This window comes from Megalobrama amblycephala, unplaced genomic scaffold (assembly GCF_018812025.1).
Source record: "Megalobrama amblycephala isolate DHTTF-2021 unplaced genomic scaffold, ASM1881202v1 scaffold320, whole genome shotgun sequence".
NCBI classification, from domain to species: Eukaryota; Metazoa; Chordata; class Actinopteri; order Cypriniformes; family Xenocyprididae; genus Megalobrama; species Megalobrama amblycephala.
The window spans coordinates 402,950-430,278 of NW_025953343.1; the positions used below are offsets into that span (position 1 = coordinate 402,950).

The following is a 27,329-nucleotide window of genomic DNA, read 5'->3' on the forward strand; positions in this document are numbered from 1 at the left end:
ATGGTGTTCAGTGTCTTCAGGTGGATTAGGACTGTTTGTGATTTGGTCTTAGTGACTTAGGAGTCCTTTTGACTACTCCTAACGTTTCACAGATTTAGGAACTAGTTTTGGTGCTAAAATGCTTTGTGAAATACTCTTAGAGCAAAAATTTCGGACTGCTAAAATTAGGACTGACACGCCCATTATTTTTAAGAGTTTCTCCTAAATCAGCAAGTTAGGAGCTACTTTTAGCCTTAAGATGTTTTGTGAATACGGCCCCAGCTCATCTCCCAAGGGAGGGAGTGCTGAGAGTGTTATAACCTGTGCTCTGAACGGAATAGAGAGCACTTTGGGTGCGTAGCCATGTCCTGGTTTCAAGACGACCTTGGAGTCATTGGGCACAAACTCAAGGCAGGTAGAGCTCACAGAGAGAGCCTGTAAGTTGCCTACTTGCTTGATTGATGCTAAAGCTAGCAGAAGGGTGGTCTTAAGTGTCAGGGGCCGAAGGTCAGAAGCAGCTCAAAGGGAGGGCCCTTGAGAGCCCTTAGGACCATGGAAAGGTCCCAGGTAGGAATGGTAAGAGGGCGAGGCGGGTTGAGCCTCCTGGAACCTCTCAGAAGCCGAACAACTAAGTTGTTCCTTCCTACTGACTGGCCGGCAATGGGAGCATGAATTGCTGCTATGGCTGCCACGTACACTTTGAGTGTGGAGGAGGTGAGGCCCATGTCCAAATGATCCTGAAGGAAAGACAGTATCGACGACATGTCACAAAAGTTTATGTCTTCATTCTGAGCTGTGCACCAGGCAGAGAAGGCCGACCATTTAAGGGCATAGAGGTGTCTTGTAGAAGGGGCTCTAGCCTGAGAGATAGTGTTTAACATGCTCTCTGGGAGGTCCACAGGCTCCCATTGAGTGGCCAAAGATGGAGTGCCCACAGCTCGGGCTGGGGGTGCCAAATAGTTCTGTTCACCTGAGAGAGGAGGTCCTGCCTCAGGGGAATGGGCCACAGGGCTGCTACAAGCAGCTGAGTTAGCACAGAGGATCAAGGCTGGTTCCTCCAGAAGCACTTTGTGGCCCAGCCTCCTCCTTTACGCCTTTCAATTGGGCCAATCGTGGGCCAGCACATGTCTGTCCTTTGAATAGTAGATTGGACAGTGCAAGTTGTCTTCTGAGGCGAAGAGGTCGACCTCTGCTGTCCCGAAGATTTCCCAAATTTCGTGAACCGTTTGGGGGTGGAGCGTCCACTCCTCTGAGGGGACATTACTCCAGGACAGCATGTCTGCTCCCTGGTTCAGTTTGCACAGAACATGCGTTGCTCTCAGCGAACGCAGGATGGGCTGTGCTCATTCCAAGAGGTGCTTCACCAGGGTGAAGAGGTGCTTCGATGATAGCCCCCCTTGGCGATTTATGTAGGACATCACCAACATGCTGTCCGACCGGACTAAAATGTGGTGACCTCTCAGTTCTGGCAGGAAGGTGTGTAAAGGCTCGAAAAACTGCTAGCATTTCTAGGCAGTTGATTGTGTAGCCAACTTTCCTCATCTGACCAGGAGCCGAAAGTCTGGTCTGCCCTCGCACAGAGTTCCCCAACCCATGTTGGACGCATCTGTCGAGACCACCTTCCTTCTGGAAGACTGTTCGTAGGGGCACACCTCGGTTGAACCAGTGGTGGTTCTTCCAGGGGTCCAGGGCCGCTAAGCAGGTCTGGCTCACTCTGATGTGCAGATGGCCATGCCGCCAAGCGTGAGGTGGAACCTGAGGTTTCAGCCAGTTCTGTAGGGGCTGCATGTGTAGCAGGCCCAGCTGTTGTTCTAGAGAGACAGAAGGCCATAAGGCTTAGTAACCTCTGGAATGCTCTGAGGGGGAGAGGGGCTCCAGGTTTGAAAGAAGCCATGAGCTGCTGAATGGCCAGAGCACACTCTGGTGAGACTGTAGCCTTCATCTGGGCTGAGTTAAAAACTGCCCGCAGGAATGAGATACATTGGCTTGGGGACAGTGAGCTCTTGGCAAAATTGACCTTGAGTCCCTGTGTGTTATTAGCTCGGCCTATGACTGGGCTAAGACAAACCAGTTGTCGAGGTGATTCAAGAATGCGGATTCCCATCTGTCTCAGAGGAGAAAGAGCCACATCCATACACTTCGTAAAAGTGTGCGGAGCTAGGGACAGCCCGAATGGTAGGACCGTATATTGATATGCCACTCCCTCGAAGGCAAATCTCAAGAATTGTCTGTGATAGGTGGGCTATCTGGATGTGAAAGTACACATCTTTCAGATCCAGTGAGAAAAACCAGTCCCCTGGGCATATTTGCGCAAGGATCTGTTTCAATGTAGTCATCCTGAACGTTCGTCTCATGAGGGCACAGTTCAGGCATCTGAGGTCTAGGATGGGACTGAGGAAGTAACGGCTGTAGAAGCCTGACTCACTCTGGGCTGGGGAACCGTTCCATGGCTCCTTTCACCAGCAAAGTCATCACCTCAAAGCGGAGGATGTGTGCGTCCTTTGCTCTCACTGAGGTGGGAACCATGGGGGTCTTCGAGTGAATTAAAGTGAGTAACCTCATTTTATTATTCCCAACACCCAGTTTGACACTCCAGGGATGCCTGCCAGGCCTCGGCCCGCGTGTCAAGGGATTGGATTAGTCCAGATGACAGGCTGCTGCATAGGGGCCTGGTGTTCAAGGTAGCCAGAAGAGGAAATTTGCTCTCTTTTTGAGTAAGTTTGTTTTTTATTATATTCGTTATAACAGGCTGCATGGGCACGTGAACATGTGCGGGCCCAATTTTTGCAGCAAACACATTGCTTCCAATGGAGGACACAGGTTTGCTTTGCTGCTGAGTCAGCACGGCTTTGGGGCAACTAGAAGCAGCAGCTGAACTAGAGCGTTTTGGCAAGAAGTGCTGCATGGCCTGGGATGACTTCTGCGCGGTGGTGAAACGTTCAGCAAAGCCCTTGATGGCAGGCCCAAAGAGACCGGAGGGGGAGACAGGGGCATCCAGGAAGGGAACCTTGTCTGCATTCTTAATCTCTATCAGGTTGAGCCAGAGGTGGCACTCTAACACAACCATCTGGATGAATGGTTCTTGCTGGGGCCTGGTGGCACCCCAGCAAGAACCATTCATCCAGATGGTTGCGTGTGGGCTCCTCGGGGGGAGACCAGTGAAGGCAGAGCTCTTCAACAGCCTTGGAGAGGATGCGGAAAAGATCGGCATCCATCCCAGCTCTGGCGTCAGTGGGCTCTAAGGATGGTAAGGGGGCGGGGTCTTCAGCAGGGCCCGTCCACTCCTCCGTGTCGGAAGCCACTAGTGACATGTTATCATCTAGAGGGTCGTCTTCCGATCCGCAGAATGAGACCATGACGCTTGTGCCGGCAAAGGGACGTTGGTCTGGGCAGGAGAAAAGGACAGGCGATGGCTCTCTTTGTGGAGAGAGTTCATATCCAGATGCTGAGTGCCTCTGCCCCGCTGTTTTTTCCACACAGGTGCCTGGGAGGAAGAAAACGGGAGGGTGCGAGGGGCAGAGTCGCTCTCTGAAAAGAAAGATATCCGTGAGCGCAAAGAGGCAAAACTCATGCTCTCGCAGTGAGAATAGTTCATCTCAGTGAGTGCAGCCTCAGTGTGGGATTTCCCCATTCAGGCGACGCACTCACTGTGCCCGTCATCAATGTGCAGGGGTGCCCACGAGCCACACCTGTGGTGTGACATTTGAAGCAATGCCACAGAAATTTGCTCAGTAGAAAATATGCTCTTTTATAAATAAGCTCTTTTAGATGCTCGCCGGATGGCAGCAGGGAAGCGCTCCACCACACCGTCATTGGTTCGTTTTATTCCACTGCCCGAACCAATGGATGTGCAGTTTAACTGCATTATGAAATAAGGCTTCAGTAATCGGAGAAAAAGGACTTTTCCCCATATGTGTCTAGCGATGCAGTACGAGTGTAGTATCGAAGGGGAACCTAGGAAATGAGCAGTGGCATCGACTCTTAAGCCCCACTTTGGAACAAGGTATTCAGTGGGCCAAAAACCCCTAGCCCCGAGGAGGCCCGATCAAACCCTGGAAGTGACAGTGGAAACACGACTAGCCCCGGCACGCATTGGAGTGCTAGCTTTTGGCCCGACAGTGGAAACGCGGTTAATGTGTGTTAGCTGGGGTTTTGGCTGGGGGGTGGGGGATTACAGAGGATAGTAAAACTTGAAATAATTTTTTTGGTAGGGTTACAGGATAGGGCTGTCAAACTTGACACATTAGCGCATGCAATTAATTTTTTTCAATTTAATTTAAATTTAACCTAAATTATGATGGAAAAAACAGATGCTGTGTTAATTGCGTTAATGACAGTTATGACAGTTTTTCTGTCATAATTTGGCTAGCGTTACATTAATGGTAACAGTCTTATTCATGCAAATGCTTTTAAACAATTCAAGCTCAACAAGACAAACGTGAACACGCTGTCTCTGAATGTCACACAACTCATGTGCACAGAAAGATGAGCGCCAATATTGAGTTATCTTTTGGGTTTGAACAAACAATAACACACAGAATTATTCCTGTTTTGTCGAGTATCCTCATAAGAGTAGTCTTAAATGAGTTACAGCAGTCTAATAAACCTTTTGCTGTGATGTCTGTCATTAATGTTAATCAAAGAACAAATGTAAGAGAAAATTGTAGCTTTAGGATTGTAGGATTAATCTGTATTTCATTTTTTTTCATTTCATTTAATTTATGCAGTGAAGACTGTAAAAGTGTTTGATAACTTTATTCAAATTTCTGTATATTTCCTACCTGTTAGACAGTTAAGGCCACAGGTAGATATGACATTTATTATAATGGGTTTATGTGAAGTTTGTTTTACATTCACCACCTAAATTAAAACGTATTTTTTTAAAGCCTAATCTTGAAATTGATAGCTTTCAGATATACTGTAATGTTGAATGTCTATAATTAGTGTTTTTTTTAAACAATTTTTATATAGACCAGTATTTCATCAGTACTGGTAGCCTATTAGTATCAGTGATACTGGCCTTCATTCATAAAAAGATGGCATTAAATAAATATTTAAAATATACTGTCTTTAAGTTGTTTCTGCATTAATTTGGACAATAACTGTGAAATTATTACAATATAAAAATATTAACTCACGATTAATTAATTGATTTGATTGGCCATCTCACTCATTTTGATATTGACAAGCACTGTTACACTGTTGAGACAGAGCAACCTAAAAATCTAAAACAATTCAAACTTTTTGTCTTCCAAATAACAAACAGAGCTGCGCATAATTGCAGCAGAGCAGCATCAAGAATATCAAATATTGAGGGACAATTTGGCCATTTCTGGTTTTTGGAGACTTCTCTGTCTATGGTGGTTAAATATCAAGCATTTCATACAATTAAATGTATTTATATGTATCATATCTTTTACATTTCAAATTTATAATGAACAACTGCTTTACAAAGACTAAAAAACAAATCTTAGGCCTACCTAATGCAGAGGAAGCCACCTCTTTTCCGAGTTGCGCAGATGTTGATAGTGGAAACGTCAGAGCCCCCTCTCCTTTAGTTGTGGGTTTATTTTCAAAAAAAGATGAATAAATATCCATTTACTTTAGTTAGCTGCTATTTAGCATAAGCCTAAACTAGGCCATAGCTGGAACAGATCAAGAAGAGATGGTAAGTTCAAGTCATGCCGTAAATATCGTATTTACTAGCTGAACACTCATGAATGCCACCACAATGTCGTAAACATGAGTGGGAAGCTCAGGATATTCTTTAAGCCCCGATCTGTACGAGTTGGGGGCATCAGTGAGAAATATGGTGGAATACCACAATACTTATTGGTATTTAGCATTGACATTGTCATGCTTTTCTATTTACAACAAAGTAAGCTAATTCCCTGCACATAATATGATAGCATTATAAGATAACAATATGTAAAGATGAAGTTTGCAGTGGCTTCATAAATTAATTAAAAACATAAAAAAGCAAAACATACCTGGTGCACATTCTTTGTTCTTCATGTTCTTGAATAAGAGGTGCTGTATTTTTGTGTAATTAAGAGAAGGTACACCGCCATCTGAATTTTGATAGTTGGTCTGCTAAATAAAACAGGCGGTGTGCCAAATATGTAGGCTAGAGGGTAGTCGTGGGTGCAGATGTGAAGTAAATTAATATTTATGAGGTAAACTAATATTTCATGCATAGGTTGCCAAATTTATGCCTAACACAGAAGTAAGCCCTGATAGTCTCTGCCCTGGTTTGGTTTGTGTCAAGCCATTCATTAGTTTGGTTGTTTGATGAAAAAGAGATTAAATGTAGGCTAGTTTCAGTAAACGCGCTAAGAATCATACAACTGTGGTAGTGGAGGATTATTATTCTGTTGTATGAAACTGAGGAACAACTGATAATGGCACGGATTAGTTGGCCAATCAACAGAAAGGGGTATTTAATTCCCACCCACATAAAGCTGCATCCCAATTCAGAGGCTGCATCCTTCAAAGGCCATGCCTTCGCAGGCCTCAAAGTTCAGAACGAGCATTGTTAAATGGGACGGTCTAGCCTACTGTAATGTGGTGGCTGTGTAGGAACTCACAAAATGAAGAAGATAAAGATTCTCAATAAGAATCTCAATACCGGAAGGCGCGTCCTCGTGCCTTAGAGAGGAGGTGAGGAGGACAAAGAGATGGTGAATCGGGCAGATAATGCAGGAGGCGGTTCTGGAGGTGGAGCAACCGAGGGCAGAGGCGGAGCCTGAGGTAGGGCAGAGCAAGTTGTAGTCAAAGGGGTAGAGGACCAGAGAGCAGCGAATGGTCTCCAAGTCCGCAGCGGACGCAAAGCGATGTTTGACCCAGGTGGAGCCGACATTCTGAGGGAGTCCAGCAAAGCCAAATGGCCGATGGTCCACACTGAGGTCGAGGGCAGAAGGAGTGCAGGCGCAGGAGCCAGGGCGACGGATGGAGGCAGATCGTAGTTCACCGAAGCTGGAGGCGGAGCTTCGGGCTCTTCATGCCCAGGAAGAGATGGTTCCCAGCAGGCCCGAGATGGTGCCATGCTACTGAGAGGAGGTGGTACCGAGGGACTGAAGGGAGACGGAGGTGACTGGGTGGCACAGATGGCTGGAGACTGGGTAACAGTCTGAAGTCCCATGCAACCCCCCCCCAAAAAAAGTGTCCGAAACAGAATGGAGAGATGGTAGGAGAGGCACGGTGGGCAGGGCCAGCGTGGCAGGCAGAAGACAGACAGGTTCAGGCAATAATACCGGGGCTAGAAAAATGCCCTCTCCACACTTAGAGTCCAACAGTGTCTCAACAAAAAACTCACTCTCAGTAGCCGGGGGGTGGGCGGGGCTCACTTCCAAACCCTCAAATTCCACCAACACTCCTTCAGTGATAGATGGCTCGGCCGGCTAACACACCTGGTCAGGCGCACGCTGCTTGGGCTCCGTGGCGATGTAATCCCTGTCGCTCTCATAAAGCGTAGCGGTCTCCATTCACCTACAGTGGGCTAAGGTCGTTGATCGTCGCTGTCTAGACGTCGCTGTCAGGTCCTGGCTGGGCACTGGATGGGGAGTGGGGCTGGCAGCAACCTCGATGGTGAATGCTGATCCGCAGGATGCCAGCACCCACTCCACATATGACGCAAATCTCCCTCGAGGACCCTCCCCGGACAGCTGTGCACGTGTGGTGGCGTTGAGTCCGACATACAGGAACGTGCACAGGCAGTAGTCCGGGAAGGTGGTCTGATGGGCAAGATCCAGAAACCCTTCTAAATGTTTCTCAAGGGAGCTTTCTCCCTGCTCAAGGCACATAAGTTTGACTGGTGGAAAGTCCATGGTGCAAACAGGGGTGAAAATGGAACAAAAAAAACTGAACACGAAAAAAAAAGGAAAAGAACATTTTCACAAGCACGTCACTTAGTTTCACTTTTGGTTGGGTCTTCTGTAACGTGGTGGCTGTGTCTTTCCTAGATAATCCAACAGGCAAGCACAGATGAAGGCAGGAACAGAACAGAACAGAACGCAATACTTGTAACATACAAGACCCGACACTGAACTGAGGAAAGACAGGAACTTAAATACACAGGCAATTAACTCAAATGACAGACAGCTGTGATAATTAGGTCAGTGTCCATGGTGACTGATTGTGGCTGGAAAACAGAACAAAGGAGCACATGTGACTATTGAAAATAAACAAACTGACACTCCATGTGATGTGAGGGTGTGACACCTACGGAGGATTGTTCTTGTCACCTAGCAACTTTGACAGCTGCCGTTGATGAGTGGCAGTAACGTTTGTACTGCACTTTTTTAAAAGTTATATTAAAAAACAAAACAGGGTTCACAAAATAACATGTAGGTTCACCATGGTCCATTTCTGCATATAATATTATAAGAGTATAAACTACATATGATTGCATTTTAGTAAGATATGTGAAACATTTGAACCAATTTAAAGTTGTTGTTTTTTTATATATATATTTGTAGTATTAGATATGTAAGTTGAAATCCATTGCTTACATTTAAAAGTATAATTCAGCGATTTCTCTCAAAAAAATTCTGTCGTCCACGGTGCGCAATGAATTCTGAGGTATGCAAGGCCACAAAGGAAATGAAGGAACACATTTGGAGGCTGCATTTGAAGGAGTCTTCAAATTGGGACAGCCTTCGTCACACCGTAGTGACACAATCGGCCTTCGAATGAGGCCTTCAAAAGATGCAGCCTCTAAATTGGGACAGTTGTAGAGATTAAATATTCAAGCTGTTTAGTCATGTTCTACATCTGAACCTAAAAGCGAAAAATCTTTTTTTTTTTTTTTTTAAATATAAGAAAAGGTGCCATTTTCTCTTTTTAATTTCAATATTAAATCAAAAAAACGAATGATCAGAACATACCCTGATTTACTCTGTGTGATTTGCTCTTCGACTCATTGTATAAACTATGCATAAATACATGATGCTACTTTGTTCATAATTGTTTATGCAATTTACAAAATTATATTTGAATTATAAAGTTTGATATACCATGACTGACTTTTTGTACAGTCAGTAATGGTATTTCATTGCTTTGAATAAACTAATTTAATGCAGTGCATTAATTTTCGCTCATTGCGCCCTATTGTGGCCTCAGGAGACAAGCCAAAAGCATATCCCCCTAACTGAAATTATGCCTTTTAAATTTGAATACAATTCAAATATTAGTAATGTTTAAGTAAAAAATTTGAATTTAGTTTTTCAGCCAATTTTGACTGCCCTGCTATAGAGTGCATAAAACGTGTTTAGTTACAAAGTAGCCTATGTCTTTTTTTCCCTGGTGTGCTGCTTCATTAACAGCTAACTTCAGACTGCTTCTCGCTTTCTTGTTCTGCTTTTCTGTTACAGGAGCCCATTACTTCTACTCTTGAAGACCCACAATGTGATGTTAAGGTGTCTCATTTCACACTGTTTGCATATTCATGCATGTTTTTCTTTAAACAAGGCTAGATTTTCTACTAAGACTCTTTTAAGGCCAATATAACAATATTAAAGGATTAGTTCACTTTCAAATGAAAATTACCCCAAGCTTTACTCACCCTCAAGCCATCCTAGGTGTATATGACTTTCTTCTTTCTGATGAACACAACCGGAGAAATATTAATAAATATCCTGACACATCCGAACTTTATAACGTCAGTGAGCGAGGATCATCAAGTAAGAGCTGAAGAAAGCGTCTCCATCCATATTCCACACAGCTCCAGTGGTTTAATAAAGGCCTTCTGAAGTTAAGCGATGCATTTGTGTAAAAAAAAAAAAAAAATTATATTATATTCTATCTTCAATCTGTACCAAGTTGCAGTTTAGGCCTACCATGCTTGCTCCACTAGTAGTCAGGATGATCAGGAAATCAGGATGCCATCAGTAGTTGTTTGTTTAACCTTTTAAAAAGTTGACCCTACTGAAAATCATGCACATTGCCTTTGCACATGCACATGCACATGCTACTTTATATTTTTCTACAACCAGAGATGTGCACCAGACTATCATGTGTAATTCAATACTGTGAATAATTCTAGATGCCTTATACAAATTGTTTAGTTTTTTAAAATGCACATTATAGCTTATTTTTTCATCAACTGGTTAACAACATGCTTTACAATTTTTTTTTACATTGGACTGAATAAAAACGGCAGGTGGGATGAATGAAAACTACTCTCTGAGTAGGTGCTTGTGTAAAAGCAGAAATAAAGTACCTTGGGTTACCACTGCACAACTTTCTGTTTCTGACACCTGCTTGTCACAGAGAAGACAGGAAGTCAAATAGAGTTTTGTATTTTCTTTTTTTCCTTCAAACATTTTTTTTTTCCTTCAAACATTTGTATACACTGCTACATTCTTATATTTTAATCTGAACTAAACATGCCAGCCCAAAAAGATGTCATTTGGGGGGAAAAAAGTTTTTTTTTTTTTTTTTAAACCTGTTTTTAGTAATTTAGTACTGTGGTACCTGTGACTGTTTATACTATTTACTGTGACAAAAGTTTCAGCAATTACTGTGATATGAAAATGTGATACCATCACATGCCTTTGCAAACCATATGATAATATTTACCTGCTGTGAGAACAGTCATGTATGATCTCATGACTGGATCATTACACTGGGTCATTTCAAACATGATTAACAGTTGAAATGCACAGCCATGACGTCTTCATTTTTTCTTTATAACTACTGTTTGTTTCAATCATATGTGATGTAGAAAAATGCTGCCCTCCTTTCTTTCTTCAACAGCAGCAGCCTCAGTCTGTCTTGGAGGAAGACTATAATCATGAGCTAGCTGGATTGAAGGACATCTACCCAGCCATCGAGAGGAAATGTTCAAGTATGACTGTCAGCTCCACCTCAAACCTGGAAGCTGAGGTGGATTTCATTGCCAGTATGGACTTACACAGTGGCATGGAGGAGTTTTCTAGAGACATGCCTAAGCTGGTCGAAGACAACAAAGTGCAGCTGGGCAGGGATAGTTTTGACGAGACTCCCTGCAGGTCTCAATCCACTCATCACATAAATTTGCAAGATGTATCACCTGGAAGAGAATGTTTCCTTGAAGGTCATGCTCATCAAGCTATAGAACCTGTAAGGGCGAGTTTGCATTCCATAAACAGGACAAGACAGGAAGAGATCTACAGAATTATGTGAAACAATAATAACACATTTTTAAACAACATTATTTTGTTGCAATTTGTTTTTTTCTTTTTCTTTTTTTTTTCGTCATTATTTGTGTTTAGGTAACATTTGGATTTGTTCCATTTCAGTCAGTCATGTTCGACGTACGTCAGAACTGACCGACGAATTGGAGATCGCTTTGAGAGACCAATCTATTTCGAGTGTAACTAAAACGAGTCAATACATGACTTCCAAAATGTGACCAATCACGGAAAGTAGGGACACAAGTCGGTTCTGGGGCATTTTGAGTTATTCTGAAAGTGCAGTTTCTAAGCTTTCCAACGATGTGTAACACATGGAAATCTGATAATATTTGGAGAAGTTGTGGCCATTTGAAGGTAGGCACTCAAAAAAGCTCTAAAGAGAGAAAAACGCCTCTAAAGTTTGTGCAGTTCTCACCTGTTCTCACCTGCTGGGAGTGACAATAGGGCTCATTTACATCTCATTTAGATAAGCCATACCCCCTGTAAAGCTCCCCCCTGTAAAGCTGCATGGACCGCATACTATTAATAATAAAGGATAATGTGCGTTGTAAATGTCAGTAATAACTTTTTTGACTTTTACATTTACATTTACATTTATTCATTTGGCAGACGCTTTTATCCAAAGCGACTTACAAGTGAGGAATACAACAAGCGAGTCGTCATGACGAGGCAAATAGACAAGAAGTGCTCATAATACAAGTTATAGGCATAACATGTTGCAAGACACTCCTTTAAAATCTGGCCATCATTTTTAATGTTATTATTTTAATGTTTATGTAAAGAAAAAGTACATATTGATGCTAATTTTATTTGTTATTTGCTGGTTTTCTACATAAAAGTTGTGTTGCTTTCTGTTAGAAAGGGCCTGATTTTCCTGATTGATTGCAAATCATGACCAAGCTGTCTTTGTGTGGTCTTTGAGCATTAGGACTTTTTGAACAGGATTCTGTGATAACCGTGATCATTTTTTCACTATAATCATGAAATGAAATTTTCTCACCTGAGAAGACAAAAGAATCACATAATAATGACCTGAAATGACTTGCATAATAATGAGGCCTTTCAGTCAGGTAGGCTGTGAAAAAACCCTCTGTGATGGTGTATATCAAACATACAGAAAAACAAAAGAATCAATTTCATAATAATGACCTGAAATGACTTAACCAGGGATTTCATGGATGACAGAGGACAGATACTATCTAGAGAAGAAGTTAATGTGGAACATAAAGTGTCTGTTGCTGTATTCACATCTAGAGATGCGAATTGTGAGGGTGAGGGAAGAGAGGATGATACAGTGAGAAGAAGAAAGAGAGCGCAGGTTTCGTCTGAAGGTAACTGGTAGCGGGGTTGGTGGTGAACAAATGGGGAGTTGTAGATGTAATGAAGAAATGATCGGAAATGTGCAGAGGTTTACCAGAATGTTGTCGGTGATGCAGTTTTTGTGTGTAAATGAGATCAAGTTGGTTGCCAGATTTGTGTGTACTTGTGGTGATGAGCCGATTAAGATCAAATGAGGCTAGTGGAAGTCTGAAGCATAAGGCTTCTCTAGATGAATGTTTGAAATCGCCAAAAACTACAAGTGGGCTACCATCCTCTGGGAATGAGGACAGCAGCATGTCCAGTTCCTCTACAAAGGTACCCAGTTGGCCTGGGGGGCGATAAATGACTACAATATGAATTTTGACAGGAATTGAGATTGTAATAGCATGAAACTCAAATGTTGTATTGCAAAGAGAGGAATGATAGTATTTCCAATTTCAAAATGAGAAGACCTATTGGCGAGGGGTATGAGAGAAAGTGAAGTTGTTGGAGAGAGCATAGGTCTCAGTCAAGCCCAAGATATTAAGAGAAGAATTAGTAGCAAAGGCTGGAATGAAGTCAGCTTTGTTAACTGCTGACTGACAATTCCATAGACCCACAGAGACAGAGAGAGGAGTATTAGTGTTAGAAGAGGAGTAAACAGTTCGCAGGTTAGAAACATTGAGCTGCCTTTTACGTGGGTTAGTGGAGCGTTGCCGAGAGACAACAGGAATGAGTTGAAAGCACATGCTGAGGAAGAAGGAAAAGTGTGAAAGGAGGGAAGAAACTTAAGTGCCTACCGGTTTCGTTGCTCGGTGGAGTCGCGCAGGTAGAGTTGCAGGTCTTTACCCGAGTCGGTCTTCACACGAGGAGCTGAACGCTCCCGCTGACGCTTCCGCGACAGCGCGCACACACAATTAATATACTGCTTATTAACACGTGATTGAAGCGAGCTAGGCCCGCCTTGCAAATCAGCACTGCAAAAGCCTAAACCAAACCCGTGAATGGCTGAAAACCGAAACTAACTAAAGCTTAAGTGCGGGCAATAACACCAATAAAGTCTGCAAACGCAGCTGTTATTCTAAACAAGTACAATTAAAATACAATTCTATATAGTCGAGGTAGGAAATAGGACAAACACAGATACGAATTAAATCCTTCCTAGCAGCAAAGAATAAACGAAGCAACTGACCCAGAACAGATATTAAGCAAAACACTCACGCGCTCTTGCGTCCGTCACCACTGCCAGCTCGCTAGTCCTGCTCACTTCTGAATTACACGAGTTTAAGTATGTTTACCCTCGCCAGGCCCGCCTTGCAAATCAGCACTGCAAAAGCCTAAACCAAACCCGTGAATGGCTGAAAACCGAAACTAACTAAAGCTTAAGTGCGGGCAATAACACAATAAAGTCTGCAAACGCAGCTGTTATTCTAAACAAGTACAATTAAAATACAATTCTATATAGTCGAGGTAGGAAATAGGACAAACACAGATACGAATTAAATCCTTCCTAGCAGCAAAGAATAAACGAAGCAACTGACCCAGAACAGATATTAAGCAAAACACTCACGCGCTCTTGCGTCCGTCACCACTGCCAGCTCGCTAGTCCTGCTCACTTCTGAATTACACGAGTTTAAGTATGTTTACCCTCGCCAGGCCCGCCTTGCAAATCAGCACTGCAAAAGCCTAAACCAAACCCGTGAATGGCTGAAAACCGAAACTAACTAAAGCTTAAGTGCGGGCAATAACACCAATAAAGTCTGCAAACGCAGCTGTTATTCTAAACAAGTACAATTAAAATACAATTCTATATAGTCGAGGTAGGAAATAGGACAAACACAGATACGAATTAAATCCTTCCTAGCAGCAAAGAATAAACGAAGCAACTGACCCAGAACAGATATTAAGCAAAACACTCACGCGCTCTTGCGTCCGTCACCACTGCCAGCTCGCTAGTCCAGACTTTTATAAAAATGATTTAGAGGCTGAAAATGATTTAGAGATAACATGTTGCAAGACACTCCTTTAAAATCTGGCCATCATTTTTAATGTTATTATTTTAATGTTTATGTAAAGAAAAAGTACATATTATTGATGCTAATTTTATTTGTTATTTGCTGGTTTTCTACATAAAACTTAGTGAATTGATTTCATTGTGTAGCATTAGGACTTTTTGAACAGGATTCTGTGATAACCGTGATCATTTTTTTCACTATAATCATGAAATGAAATTTTCTCACCTGAGAAGACAAAAGAATCACATAATAATGACCTGAAATGACTTGCATAATAATGAGGCCTTTCAGTCAGGTAGGCTGTGAAAAAACCCTCTGTGATGGTGTATATCAAACATACAGAAAAAACAGCAATACTGTGAAATATTATTACAATTTCAAATAATGGTATTATATACTTTAAAATATAGCCTAATGTATTTCTGTGATGCAAAGTGTCTGAACAATTATGTTACCTCTATGGTATTTCATATAGGCTTTTAGCTGAAAAGCATGCACATTTTGAGAAATATTGATGGATTCTCATATGTTTGTCAATTTTCTATACAGAGGAGTAATATTTATTCAATATTTAGCTTCCCTTGGAGGGCGGGGGCAATAACAAAAGAAACAAAAGCCGGCTTATCCAGTATGGAAATACACACAGACAATGACACGCCCCTACTGCGTGCTAGAATCTCCGAAAAACAAGCCGATTTCAACCTCAAAATGTACGCTTTTAAATATACCAAAACTGCTATCTCAAACATGGAGAGGCTTCTTCGTGATCTCAACTAACAGATTCTGCAAAAAAAGAAAATCACCAATTTTGAAAAAAAAAAAAATGCTTCTTTCTCATTTTGCTCGATAGTTGTGCTGCCGACTTGTGTCACTGGTTTCCGTGACGGGTCACAAATGTTAACACAGAAATGCATTTTCGAAATGCATCCATCCCCAAGATTGGTTTGCAGCAGTCGACCTGAAGGACATGTACTTTCATGTCTTGATTTTCCCTTGACACAGACTGTTCCTATGTTTTGCATTTGAGGGTCGAGCATATCAGTATGGGCTGTCCCTGTCACCGCGTGTCTTTACGAAGGTCGCGGAGGCAGTCTTGTTCCACTCAGTGAATGCGGTGTTCGTATTCTCAACTATCTCGATGACTGGCTGATACTGGCACATCTCTAGACCACCTGTTTGAACACAGGGACATGGTGCTCCATCACTTCAGCTTGTTGGGACTTCCAGTCAACTGGGAAAAGAGAAAACTCTCCCCTGTGCAGAGGATCTCTTTTCTTGGTATGGAGTTGAACTCTGTCAACCGGACAGCACGACTCACAGAGGAGCCCCTGAGGCATATGGCATCTGCAGCCACAGTAAGAGTAACTCAGGTTACTTCATGTGAGACCGCTTCTGCACTTGGCTTCACAGCTGAGTCCCAAGATGGGTGTAGCAGAGCGGCACACACCGGGTGTCAATCAACCCGTACTGTCACCAAACCTTCAGCCTGTGGTCGGACCCTTCATTTCTATGGGTGGGAGTTCCCCTAGAACAAGTGTCCAGGTATGCTGTGGTATTCATGGATGCTTCTGCCACTGGCAGCCCTGGTTTTTCTCTGTTCCGTCTGTGCTCTGTGGCTGTACCTGGAAAAACACATAGTTTCAGGACCTCAGACAAGCTCTTTGTCTGTTACGGAGGCCAGCAGAAGGGAAAGGCTGTCTCCAAGCAGAGGTTAGCCCACTGGATAGTGGATGCTATTGTCTTGGCGTACCAATCCCAAGATGTGCCTTGCCCGTTCGGGTTGCGAGCACACTCAACTAGAAGTGTTGCTTCCTCCTGGACGCTAACTCAACGCACCTAGCTGACAGATATTTGCATAGCTTCTGGTGTCTCTGCTGGTGTTTTTCCCCCCTAGAATTAGGCTCCCTCCTTCAGGGAGGGAGACATTTTCTGTTATTTCTTTATTGTCTTTTCTTTTTTCTTTTTTTTGTACTTCATTGTGTTTTTTTATTATTTATAAATAGGGCATTAGTAAAACAGAAGGAGGGACATGTTATGAAAAAAAAAAACATTCAATTCATTCAAACCTATTCAATAATATAGAATTTTATCATAACATTTGTATTGGAGATTTTCTGAAATGAAGATAGCAATAGCAATCCAAATTTTAGTATTTGATTTGAATTTAAGGCCCCTTGCAGTATAACTGTGATATTCATCCATCATGCAAAAAGTAAAATAATAATAATAATAATAATAAAACTAAATTACCATTTTAAAAAAATAAAAATATATTGAAATATAAATAAAATGAGTGGAAAATAGTTTTCTTTAGAGTCTAGACAAACAGTAGAGTGGGGAATTGTTTTCATTTGAATCAATTTATATATTTATTGAATGGATAACTAAACATTTTGTAACAAACATCTTCTATTTTACTGTGAAATAAAAATGTGTTGGATACTGTAAACATCTTCTGTATCATCTGAAAATCATGTTGTGTAATTGACCGGGTGCACCTCATGTATATGTGTCAATAATAATAATCATGACTTAATTACAGATCATGGCCATGATTGATGGATTGATGTATGCTCAATTAACTTTGAACAACTGTCTTTTACTTGATATGACTATTTATACTGTTTGTAACAAAAGCAAATACTCAACAGACATATACCTCACATACTAATGTAACTATTTTTGTCTCTTTTTTACTCATCAGCCCCCTGTTTCCAAGAAAGACCCCAGTGCAGTGAGTGCAGCACAGATGTTGCGAAAAGGGGATTTTAAAATGGAACTGCATTCTAATGGTTCTGATGTTCCTGTCGAAGACATCTCTGATCATGTGAGAATTTAACTGTAATGCCTTTACTTCCACTATCACAGAGGTTTTCAGCCTTGCTCTTGGGGACCCATGGCTGCGTTCCACTTTGCTTTTACACACTCGCGAACTTCCTAAGCACTTCACATTGGAGGAATCCCCACCGACATTTTGAAATTAGTTCCACTTCGTGAAGTTTATATGGACAGACCCTTGATTTTGACAGATTTTTACTTCATATGTACACTTCAGGCAGCTTCCATATACCACAATGCAACTTAATGTGACATCACTGCAGATCACGTTTTATTTAACCCCACTACAAACAACTCTGATATATATATATATATATATTTTTTAAATATTTAAAACAACCCAAACACACCTATATACACACAGAATGCTGCATTAAGCAATTTTGTAAGAGAATAAAATTTAAATAATAAATCAACTCCATAGCGTATTCCAAGTGATCAAGGCTCTAGGATGTTCCAATTTAGCCCATTGCAAGGGTTCCACCAGTAGTGGACACTCGTGCAATGTAAGCAATGACGTACATCTGAGTCTGAGACTGAGGGAAGTTAGCATAAGGAAAGGGCATTAAAAAAAAAACGAACTGGAACGCAGTTACTGTCCTGCAGAGTTCAGCTCCAACCCTAATCAAACACACCTGAACCAGCTAATTAACCCTCTGGGCCCTGAGGTGTTTTCTGGACCCTGGAGGTGTTTTGACATGCCCTGAAATTTGTGCTTATTTCTGTTACTTTTAAGTCTGATTACACTGTATTCAGCACACACTCTGCTACAATAATATGTGAGCAGCATGTATGTAAAAGTTTGTAGTTTTGAGAAAACTGAAATAAGGCCTAAATACATATCTCACATGTCTGTGTGATAAGTATTGGCTGTGTATTGGCAGCAGATGTGTTTCAGAAAGTTTCTCACGGAGACAGAGGGTGTGTTCACACTTGTCATCTTTGGTTCAATTAAAACGAACCCTGGTGCGATTGCTCTGGTAGTGTGGTTCATTTGAACGTGTGAATGCTGTCATCTGAACCCTAGTGTGCACCAAACAAGCAGACCAAGACTGTTGAAAAGATGGGTCTCGGTCCGCTTCTAAACCAACTCTGGTGCAGTTCGATTGAAATATGAATGCAACACAGACCAAAGACATGTAAACGAACCAGGAAGAACAGGAAGATGAGACCCTAAAAAGGACAGAATCCTCACGCATATCGTTTTTTTCTCATCATAGTCTCGAGTTTGCCCATCACAGGCTTCAGACGCGCGTCTCCACGCAGCAGATCATTTGTGTGTGTGAAGGATGGATTCCCACTGCTGTTTTGACTCCTTTACACATTTTATAAGGTCTTCACGAGTTCCCAGGTGGCCAAAATACCATCATATACAGGCTACGCACACACAACAAGTGCATTTATCTCAGCACACAGCATTGTTTTGGATGTTCAGTAAGTTCCGTCTCAAAATAGGCAATACATCATAAAATCTGACCAGTCAGGTTGTGAACATGTCCCTGTGCCTTTAGGTTCAGTATCTTTTGGTTCTGTGATAAAATTACCAATCTGAACGCTAATCATGATTTTAAAAAAATCCAGCAGAATGTGCCGGCACATTCACCGGGCTCTGAGGGTTAAGCTCTTCAGGATTTCTTGAAAAACACAGGCAGGCATTGAAGGGGTTTGTGGTCTACACAAGTACCACTAATTTAGTGGATCTCACAGGTGGCACTAAATTGATATTGTGAGTTTTGGTCACGTCACTTTAGGTAATTGTCAGACGATTCCTTCCTAAATTACAGGGCACAGCCAAGGACAGGGCAGAAAAAAAAAACAATACAGGAAAATTGTTGAATAAATAAGAATTATACACATTGGAAGGAGTTTGTCATCTGATTCAGCCGGATTGCTTCCACAGTGTAGACGCTGGTCAAATGCGTTCGACCAGCCTGAAAAGACTTCCTACTCTCCGCCTACTGACCTAACGCGTAAACATTATGGGAAGCATGCTAGCTAGATGGGATTTAAACTTTGTTGGCTAAAGACCCAAGTTTGGTTTGAAGATGAAAAATGCACCAAGCTCAATTTTCTTGCACCATTCCTGATTTCTAACACACACTCACTGCATTCAGCATGGTCTTTGCGGATATTAGAGCAGAAACGAAAACTGCTCTCCATGTGATTTTCTGTCATCTCCGGTCGTGTTCATATGTAAATTGCGTGAGCTTATTTCATCCATTAGATCGAAATATCTGAAATAGCCCATACATTTATCCACCCATAAACCCTCCCTTCGAAGAAATCAGGACAGAAGTGGTCAAAAGTGGACAAAAGAGATGGATTTAAAAACCAGATGTAAATGTTAATGTGTCTCTCTCATCTATTCAACCAATCGACCAAAACGCATCTTATTTAAGATTTAATGTGGATGATAAAGTAAAGTATGATTCTTCACAGAGTAATACGGTGTTTAATATTGATGCTGCTACAGTGGATAGGTCTTTTAAAAGGATAAAATTTAATAATAAATAACTGGATAACATTAGTGGAAAGGTGTTGAGAGCATGTAGTTTACAGTTAAGTGGTATATTTACACAGATTTTTAACATGTCATCTTAAAATGCAAATTGTCCCACCAATCTGGAAACATGCCAACAAATCAAAATCACAGGCAAATTGGTGCTCGTTCACATGAGTGACAGTCACGCAGTGTATATGAGCAAAGACGCAATTGGAGAGAATCGCCGACGAGTCGCCAACACCCGTGAGATATTTGGCATGCTAAATACCTGGACCTGTTGGCGATTCAAAAATCCTGCTGTGTGATAAGTGTTCTGACTGAAACCTACATCGGCCATGACCGACAGCCAATGAGAGAGCAAGATAAAGAGCAGCGGGGAGTTCGGGGAGGAGTTATAGACCACTCTCGTTGCAGAACACACAATCCTTGTTCCTCGCGTCTCCCCAACAATTTCCTCCTCCATATTCTTCTTTTCTTTTTCTTGTTTTTGCTGCAAATCAGCGCACAGGCAATTCGTATTGCAGGCTGCTTGCGGGCTACCATTTACCATAATAATCCCAGTCTCACGTGAGAACTCCGGTCTTGCACGCGTGATATCGCATTCAGTGGCGTAACTTAATAATGATGGGCCCCAGTGCAGGCTATTACGATGGGCCCCCTTGGCTGCACTGCCTGCACTGTCTGTAGTTACGCCCCTGTGTGGAATAATTTTAATGGTTTTCTCAAAATATTTCTAAACACTTTTGGTTGTTACTGCCATTTTTGATAAAATACCGGGCGGGAAGAAACGGGAACATTTAGGGGTGTAGGCCTATAAATAGTCAACAATAAGCGGTAGAATGTGAATGACGTGTGATTTACAATTTCAAACTCAGCGCATTTAATTTGATGTTTCCAATGTTTCTGTCGATGTGTGCCCACACATCATAGAAGATCTGATGAACTGATAGATCACTAAATAAAATAATTCAATAAATACATATTTATAAGCATTTATCTCAAAATAACTATATAGACTTTAATAACTGAGAACTGGCAAAAACAAATCAGATCGCAAATGCTAGGCCTATCTCATGAAACGAAAAGGTGAGTCCTTATAATTTCTATAGCCTATAGGATACTTTTTTCTTAGAAGTGAATTGTGACAACATGCCCCAAAGGTGAGGCGCATTAAGATTAACATGACCAAATGACAGCTTAAAATGTTACCTTATATAATAAAAAAATATCTAAACTAAAACATTATGTCCAAAAAATTAATTAATACAAAAATAATAAAAAATGGCATTTTTAATCATTAAAAATAGCCTATACAATGTTTTGAGTTTGATAGCAAACACATCATACAGCTAGGCTATACAGCGTAGGCTAGTTAAAAATATAATAATTCATAATTTCTGAAGATTGACTGTGAGTCATTAGTCGCCCTTTTCTCATGGTTTCTCAAAAGAATTTATAAAATTAGGCTATAGAATAGGCTATAATAGCACCCCATCTGCACAACTGGGATTTGCTGGTTAGCATTAAATAACAGTCTCAACTGTTAAATAAGATTAAATAATATCAGATTTGTCTTATTTTAAATAAACACACAAAAAAAAAAACAGAGATGGAAAAAAATAACTTTAGAAATTTACTTTTGCGTTGTAAATGTTCAGTGATATCTGTGTTACTTACTCCGCGTTAGGTTGTGCACCGCGCTCCCCTAGCCTATACGGTGCTATTCTTCATTTAATCGAGAGTCTGGTGGTTGAAAGTTTACGGCAACATTAATTCAAGGTGAGAAAACAATTCTAAAGAAAGAGCAAGAAGGTTCACTCGGAGTGCACAGGACAAGGCTTGAGCTCGCACACGTATGTGAGCGAGAGCATGAGCCGTGAGACCATTATGAGAACGCATGCACGTCATTGTGAATTGCCTAGTGAAAGATATCCGCCTGAGAGAAAACAGAGAAATTTGCGCTCTACTCTCGTGTTACAATTATGTTCTCTCACATTTGTCATCAAAATAACGCAATAGAAACGGCCTCAAATTAATAAAACGAGAAGAACGTCATTTAAATCGGTTTTATTATTATGGGTTAAAAATGAATGTATAATATAGCATCCTGACGAGACACTTCATCGCCAGGGGCCCACTTGCGATGTGGGCAGGGCCCGGGTGCGCAGCGGGCCCCCCCGCCGCACGGGCCCCAGTGCGGCTGCACTGCCTGCACTGTCTGTAGTTACGCCCCTGATCGCATTGTTTCCTTGTCACATCTCGCATGTGTTTGGTTGTGAAATGTAGTTTGCGTGCCAGACAGAGTTGTCAGCGATTCTAACTATTGTAAAGTCATGCAGTGTGAAACCTTCTGTCGCCGATCCATCGTGCAGTGTGAACAAAGCAGAGACTGAATGCTGGTCAAGATAGTCATGCAGTGTGAAAAGAACAGTGACCCAACTACTTTGAAAATCGTGCAGTCTGAACTCGGCTTAAGACAGAAGCACCAGGGACCCTGGGGTGGAGCCCAGATCTAGGTTGTAAAATGAATGTGTGCTGAAGAGGACCAGCCTCCTGCATCATATATGCCTTGAAGAGAAGCCTCTGATAATAAGGCTTTGCAAGCCGCCATACTCCTGGTTCAGTGGGTTCTGACAGTCGAAAGTGAAGGCTGGCCAGCCAACCCATATGGAAGAGAGATAGCCTCGACTATCCACTTTCCAGGGTGACCCAAAACACAAACAGTTGATCAGATTTATGCCCCAGGGCAAATCTGTGGACATAAACATCTAATGCCCTGACTGGGCAAAGCAGATTTAACTTCTCCTGCTCTGTCGTTGTTGTGCCAAATTCAGTGTCCCTTCCCTTCTGATCTCAAAGAAAACTCTAAGTCGAATCTCCAGGTCCCAGGAGTTTTAACTTTATTGTCAAGCAACAAAGTGAGATGCCAGCTGCACATCTGAATCAGTCTCTGCCCAGGGTGCATTTCTTATACATTTTTCTTATCTGTTATTTCACATCAAAGTGGCATAATTCTCTGGTAAGATTCACCCCTACAGTTTCTTCCAATGATCTCATTTACATTTCTCTTCTCCTTTTCTCTTCTTGGAATCTCCTTAATACTTCCCAACATTTTCACCACAGTCACTTCATTAATTGGCTATCTTGTTCTCTTTGTAGGAGTGGCCAACTGCCAACTAATTTTCATCTTTTTACTTACTCTCTAATTGTGGAATTCTGCCAACTGATGATCAACCCTTTCTCATAGTCAATCAACATTCCCCAGAGGCAGTACCCTTCACATGACACCTTTAATAATGGTCTTATTCATTTCAAAGCCACCTGTTCTCTAGTGGAACAATTCCAACAAAATATGCTTAGTGGCTAAGCTAACTTCTTAGATACATTTGACCCTTGTAATCACAGTCAGGTAGACCATGAGGCCTCAAAACACTTCAGGCTTATATAGTAAGCAAATTAATTATACAATTGTTTTCTATAGGATACATAAAATATTTCATCAACGTCTGAAAAGGCAAGAGGACAGTAGGCCTGCAACACAATAGATCTTTCCACATTAGTGGGGAACTTGAGAACATAACCCGGTCTAGGGTGAAGGAAGGCCTTGACCAAACCTGCTGCAAATTCCAAACATGAAGGGGATACCGACAGGACTGGACCACCTTCCATTCTCCTCCCAACCCCCTGTTTAGTTCCAGGCATTGGGAGCGTTGTTTGTTGCCAGGTGCTGAGTTTGCCCCACTAGATGTGTGTGCACACAAGCACCTGCTGTTATAGCAAATCAAGAAACAAAAGCAGCCTCCTTAGTAGTGCCACTGGGCCTGCCACATATGCAACCCCTTCAGTATTGGCAGAAGGCCAGCATCCCACCTCATGCTCCGCATCTGGGATGACTCAATCTCAAGGTTACCCATGGCTGTGTCAGGGCCTTGGGCCCTTGGAAAGCTGTTTGGCTCCTGGTTGAGCCCGGAGTGAGGCTGGCACATCAACTGCTGGGAATGTTTGTGGGTTTTTCTTTGGTGGTAGTCTACATAAACCACCAAGCGGGACTTGGATTGCACCCTTTGTACAAGCTGGTGAGGCGCTTCCTCCTGTGGACACAGCGCAACCTTCATTCTCCATTCTGGTAGTGCACATGTTGGGCAGACTGAAACCAGGGAGCAGACATGCTGTCCCAGATCGGAGTGTCTTCAGGGGAATAGAGACTCCACCCCCCCATGGTTCAAATGATCTGGAGTATCTTTGGGAGAGCGGAAGTCAACCTCTTAGCCTTAGAAGAGAACTCTCTCTGCCCAATATTCTTTTCAAGGGAGAAGGATGCGCCGGCCCAGCTTGTGCCTGAATGCCTTTCCCCCAGTATTTCTGCTCCCTCAGGTCATCAGACAAATGCACAGCATCTCCTGATCGATGCTTATGAATTTATCCTCTAGCCCTTATCAACGTCAGCTATGAACACTATCACTTGGGAATAATGAGGCTCATTATTCAGCAGCACACAATTTCAAGATTATTTGCAATTTATAGGTTTCACATCTGGAAGAGAGGTGTATGCACACTTTTTTGTGCATACGTTCGTTCTCTGAATTACATGTACACACATTTGAGAAATAACTGTAAGATCAAATGTGGGACATTTTATAAATGAGACCCAAGGTCTCTAGTGTTCCACTAACCTGCTATGCAGCAGTAATATATGAATATAACTGCTTAAACGATTCAAAGTATCAAACAATATAATCCACAATATAGATAAATATTATCTGCGATAGATGCATAACACCAGTAATCACGGAGTAATGAAGATAAACAAGGGGATTAGCACAATGACTCTAGCATAGCATCAGTCAGACATTAGCAATACATATCAATATAACACACACACAATTATCTTAATTACTAACAGATGAAGATAGAAACACTTACTATTCAGCATTGACGCACACAATATAAGTATAACCAATTTTTTGAATGGTGAATTCTCTCAGCAGTGCAGTCCCATGTCATGCGCTCGCTTCTCCATCTTGAGTGAATCTGTGCATAACAGAGTGCTGCTCATTGCTCATTGTGTGCTCTCAGGAAGTGGTGGAGCACATCAATATGCACCAGAGATGCGCATACACAATTATTAACTTCACTACACTTAGGGCTGGGCGATATATCGCATGCGATTGTCACGCGCATTTCGTCAGTAAAGCCGGTTCCCTGATTACCGCTAAATCGCCATCACCTGCTTTCAAATGGAGCGGCATTTAATAGACAGAACCGTAGTTCACTGACAAGCCACGCAATATCGCGTTCATATTGCAGATAAATAGCCTTCGATAATGAACGCGATATTGCGTGGCTTGTCAGTGAACTACGGCTCTGTCTATTAAATGCCACTCCATTTGAAAGCAGGTGATGGCGATTTAGCGGTAATCAGGGAACCGGCTTTACTGATGAAATGCGCGTGACAATCACATGCGATATATCACCCAGCCCTAACTACACTAAACACTAAACAATGCTTTTACACTAAACAATGCTTTCGTTGGGAACTATATATTTTAGCTTGATAAAAATTTAATTTTTTTAGAGAAGGCAGACTAGGGAATGTTGTGACTGATGTCACTGCCATTACACAATAGGCTGAGAGGTGCAGCACGTGATTTAGTTAGCTGTTACGCTTTCTCCAATGGTAAGAGATACAGACCCTCTCATCTCCCTATTATCAAAGAGTATAGAACCCAAGAGGTTACACTTTGATACTTTTTGTGTAATGGCCACTAGATGGTGCGCCGGTATCACGGCCGCCATTATGGGGTGAAAATACTAACTGGACCATAGAATCCTCACATCTTACGCACCCAGAATTGGCAAATTTCACTGCCAAATCAGAAGCGCAATAGAAAAGTCACCAGTAAATTGTATGGCTCCTACAGTAAATGTTGTATTGTCTTATATATGTTTTATTTTACCAGTTTTGGAATCCAACCATTCAACCATCTGAGGTAACGTAGTTAGCCTACTTTATATGTAACAGCCATTTGTCACTTCCCTGAAATACACCATTGTGGCGAGGGGGGGCGTGGTTCAGCGAGGTCTGCAGCGGGAGAGAGCATCGGGAGATCTTTGGTGAGTGAGCGAGTTAAATGCAAATCACGAACACCTGTTTCTCGTTTCAGTAATTGGCGCGGAGACAGGTTAAAACGCCGCGAGAAGCAGGAGTCGGTGAGAGAGAGGGGGACTGCTGACTGAGCTGCTGGTGCATGACAACTTGGAGTGAAGCCCTTTGTGGATTGTATATGCCGTGACCAGGAGTGAAGCCCTTTGTGGATTGTATATGCCGTGACTGGAGTGAAGCCCTTTGGGGATTGTTTTGTTTTGTGCCTTGCACAGTTTTTGTTTGACATTTCTGAATTTTGAAATAAAGCTCAGTCAGCAGTTAACCGCCGACCCTGTCCCCTTCCTTCCTACACTAACGAACATTGTTTGTACTACAGCCATTTACCATCTGGCAAACTTCTTCCTCTGCCCGTTCCCAACCGACCCTGGTCACACCTAGGAGTGGACTTCGTGACAGATCTCCCAGCCTCCAACGGATTTACCTGCATCTTCGTGGTTGTAGACAGGTTTTCCAAATCCTGCCGACTCATTCCCCTAAGAGGCCTGCCCACAGCCATGGAAACTGCTGAAATTATGTTCAACACTATCTTCAGATACTACGGAATCCCTGAAGACATCGTATCCGACAGAGGTCCTCAATTCATCTCACGGGTCTGGAAAGCCTTCTTCTCACTCCTAGGTGTGACCGTGAGCCTCTCCTCGGGATATCATCCGCAGTCGAACGGGCAGACGGAACGCAAGATACAAAAAGTTGGGCGCTTCCTCCGTACCTTCTGCCACGGCCACCAGGACTCTTGGAACCAGTATCTGGGTTGGGCCGAATACGCACAAAACTCCCTCCGCCAATCTACCATCGGCCTGACACCCTTCCAGTGTGTACTCGGCTACCAACCCCCACTGGTTCCCCTGGTCTGGGGAACCATCCGACGTACCATCTGTTGACTACTGGTTCCGAGAGAGCGAGAGGGTCTGGGACTCAGCCCATCACCAACTACAACGGGCCCTTCGTAGACGCAGGATGGTCGCGGATCTACGACGCTCTGAAGCCCCTGCTTACCAACCCGGACAGAAGGTATGGTTATCTACCAGAGACATCCGCATGCGTCTACCCTGCCGTAAGCTGAGTCCCAGGTTCATTGGCCCATTCACCATCACGGAGCAGGTCAACCCAGTCACCTACAAACTTCAACTCCCTCCTGAGTATCGCATTCACCCAACCTTCCATGTATCACTCCTTAAACCTCACCACCCTTCTGTTCCTCTTCCCACAGAGCCTGGTGTGAACGAAGCCAAACCCCCCTTCCTCTAATCGTGGAGGACGGAGCAGCATACAAGGTGCGAGACATCCTGGACTCCCGGCGTTGTGGCGGACAACTTGAGTACCTCGTGGACTGCGAAGGCTATGGCCCTGAGGAA

The 27,329-nt window shown here is 42.6% G+C and overlaps 1 protein-coding gene across 2 annotated transcripts in view; it reads left to right on the forward strand.

Moving 5' to 3' along the window:
• The window catches only part of LOC125261117, a 182,639-nt gene that overhangs the window by 138,960 nt on the left and 16,350 nt on the right, over window positions 1–27,329 (forward strand). For both annotated transcript variants that reach the window (XM_048179709.1, XM_048179711.1), the window contains 2 exons: window positions 9,351–9,395; window positions 17,172–17,294. In XM_048179709.1, the coding sequence (XP_048035666.1) occupies window positions 9,351–9,395; window positions 17,172–17,294 (168 nt within the window). The remainder of the gene's footprint in view (window positions 1–9,350; window positions 9,396–17,171; window positions 17,295–27,329) is intronic.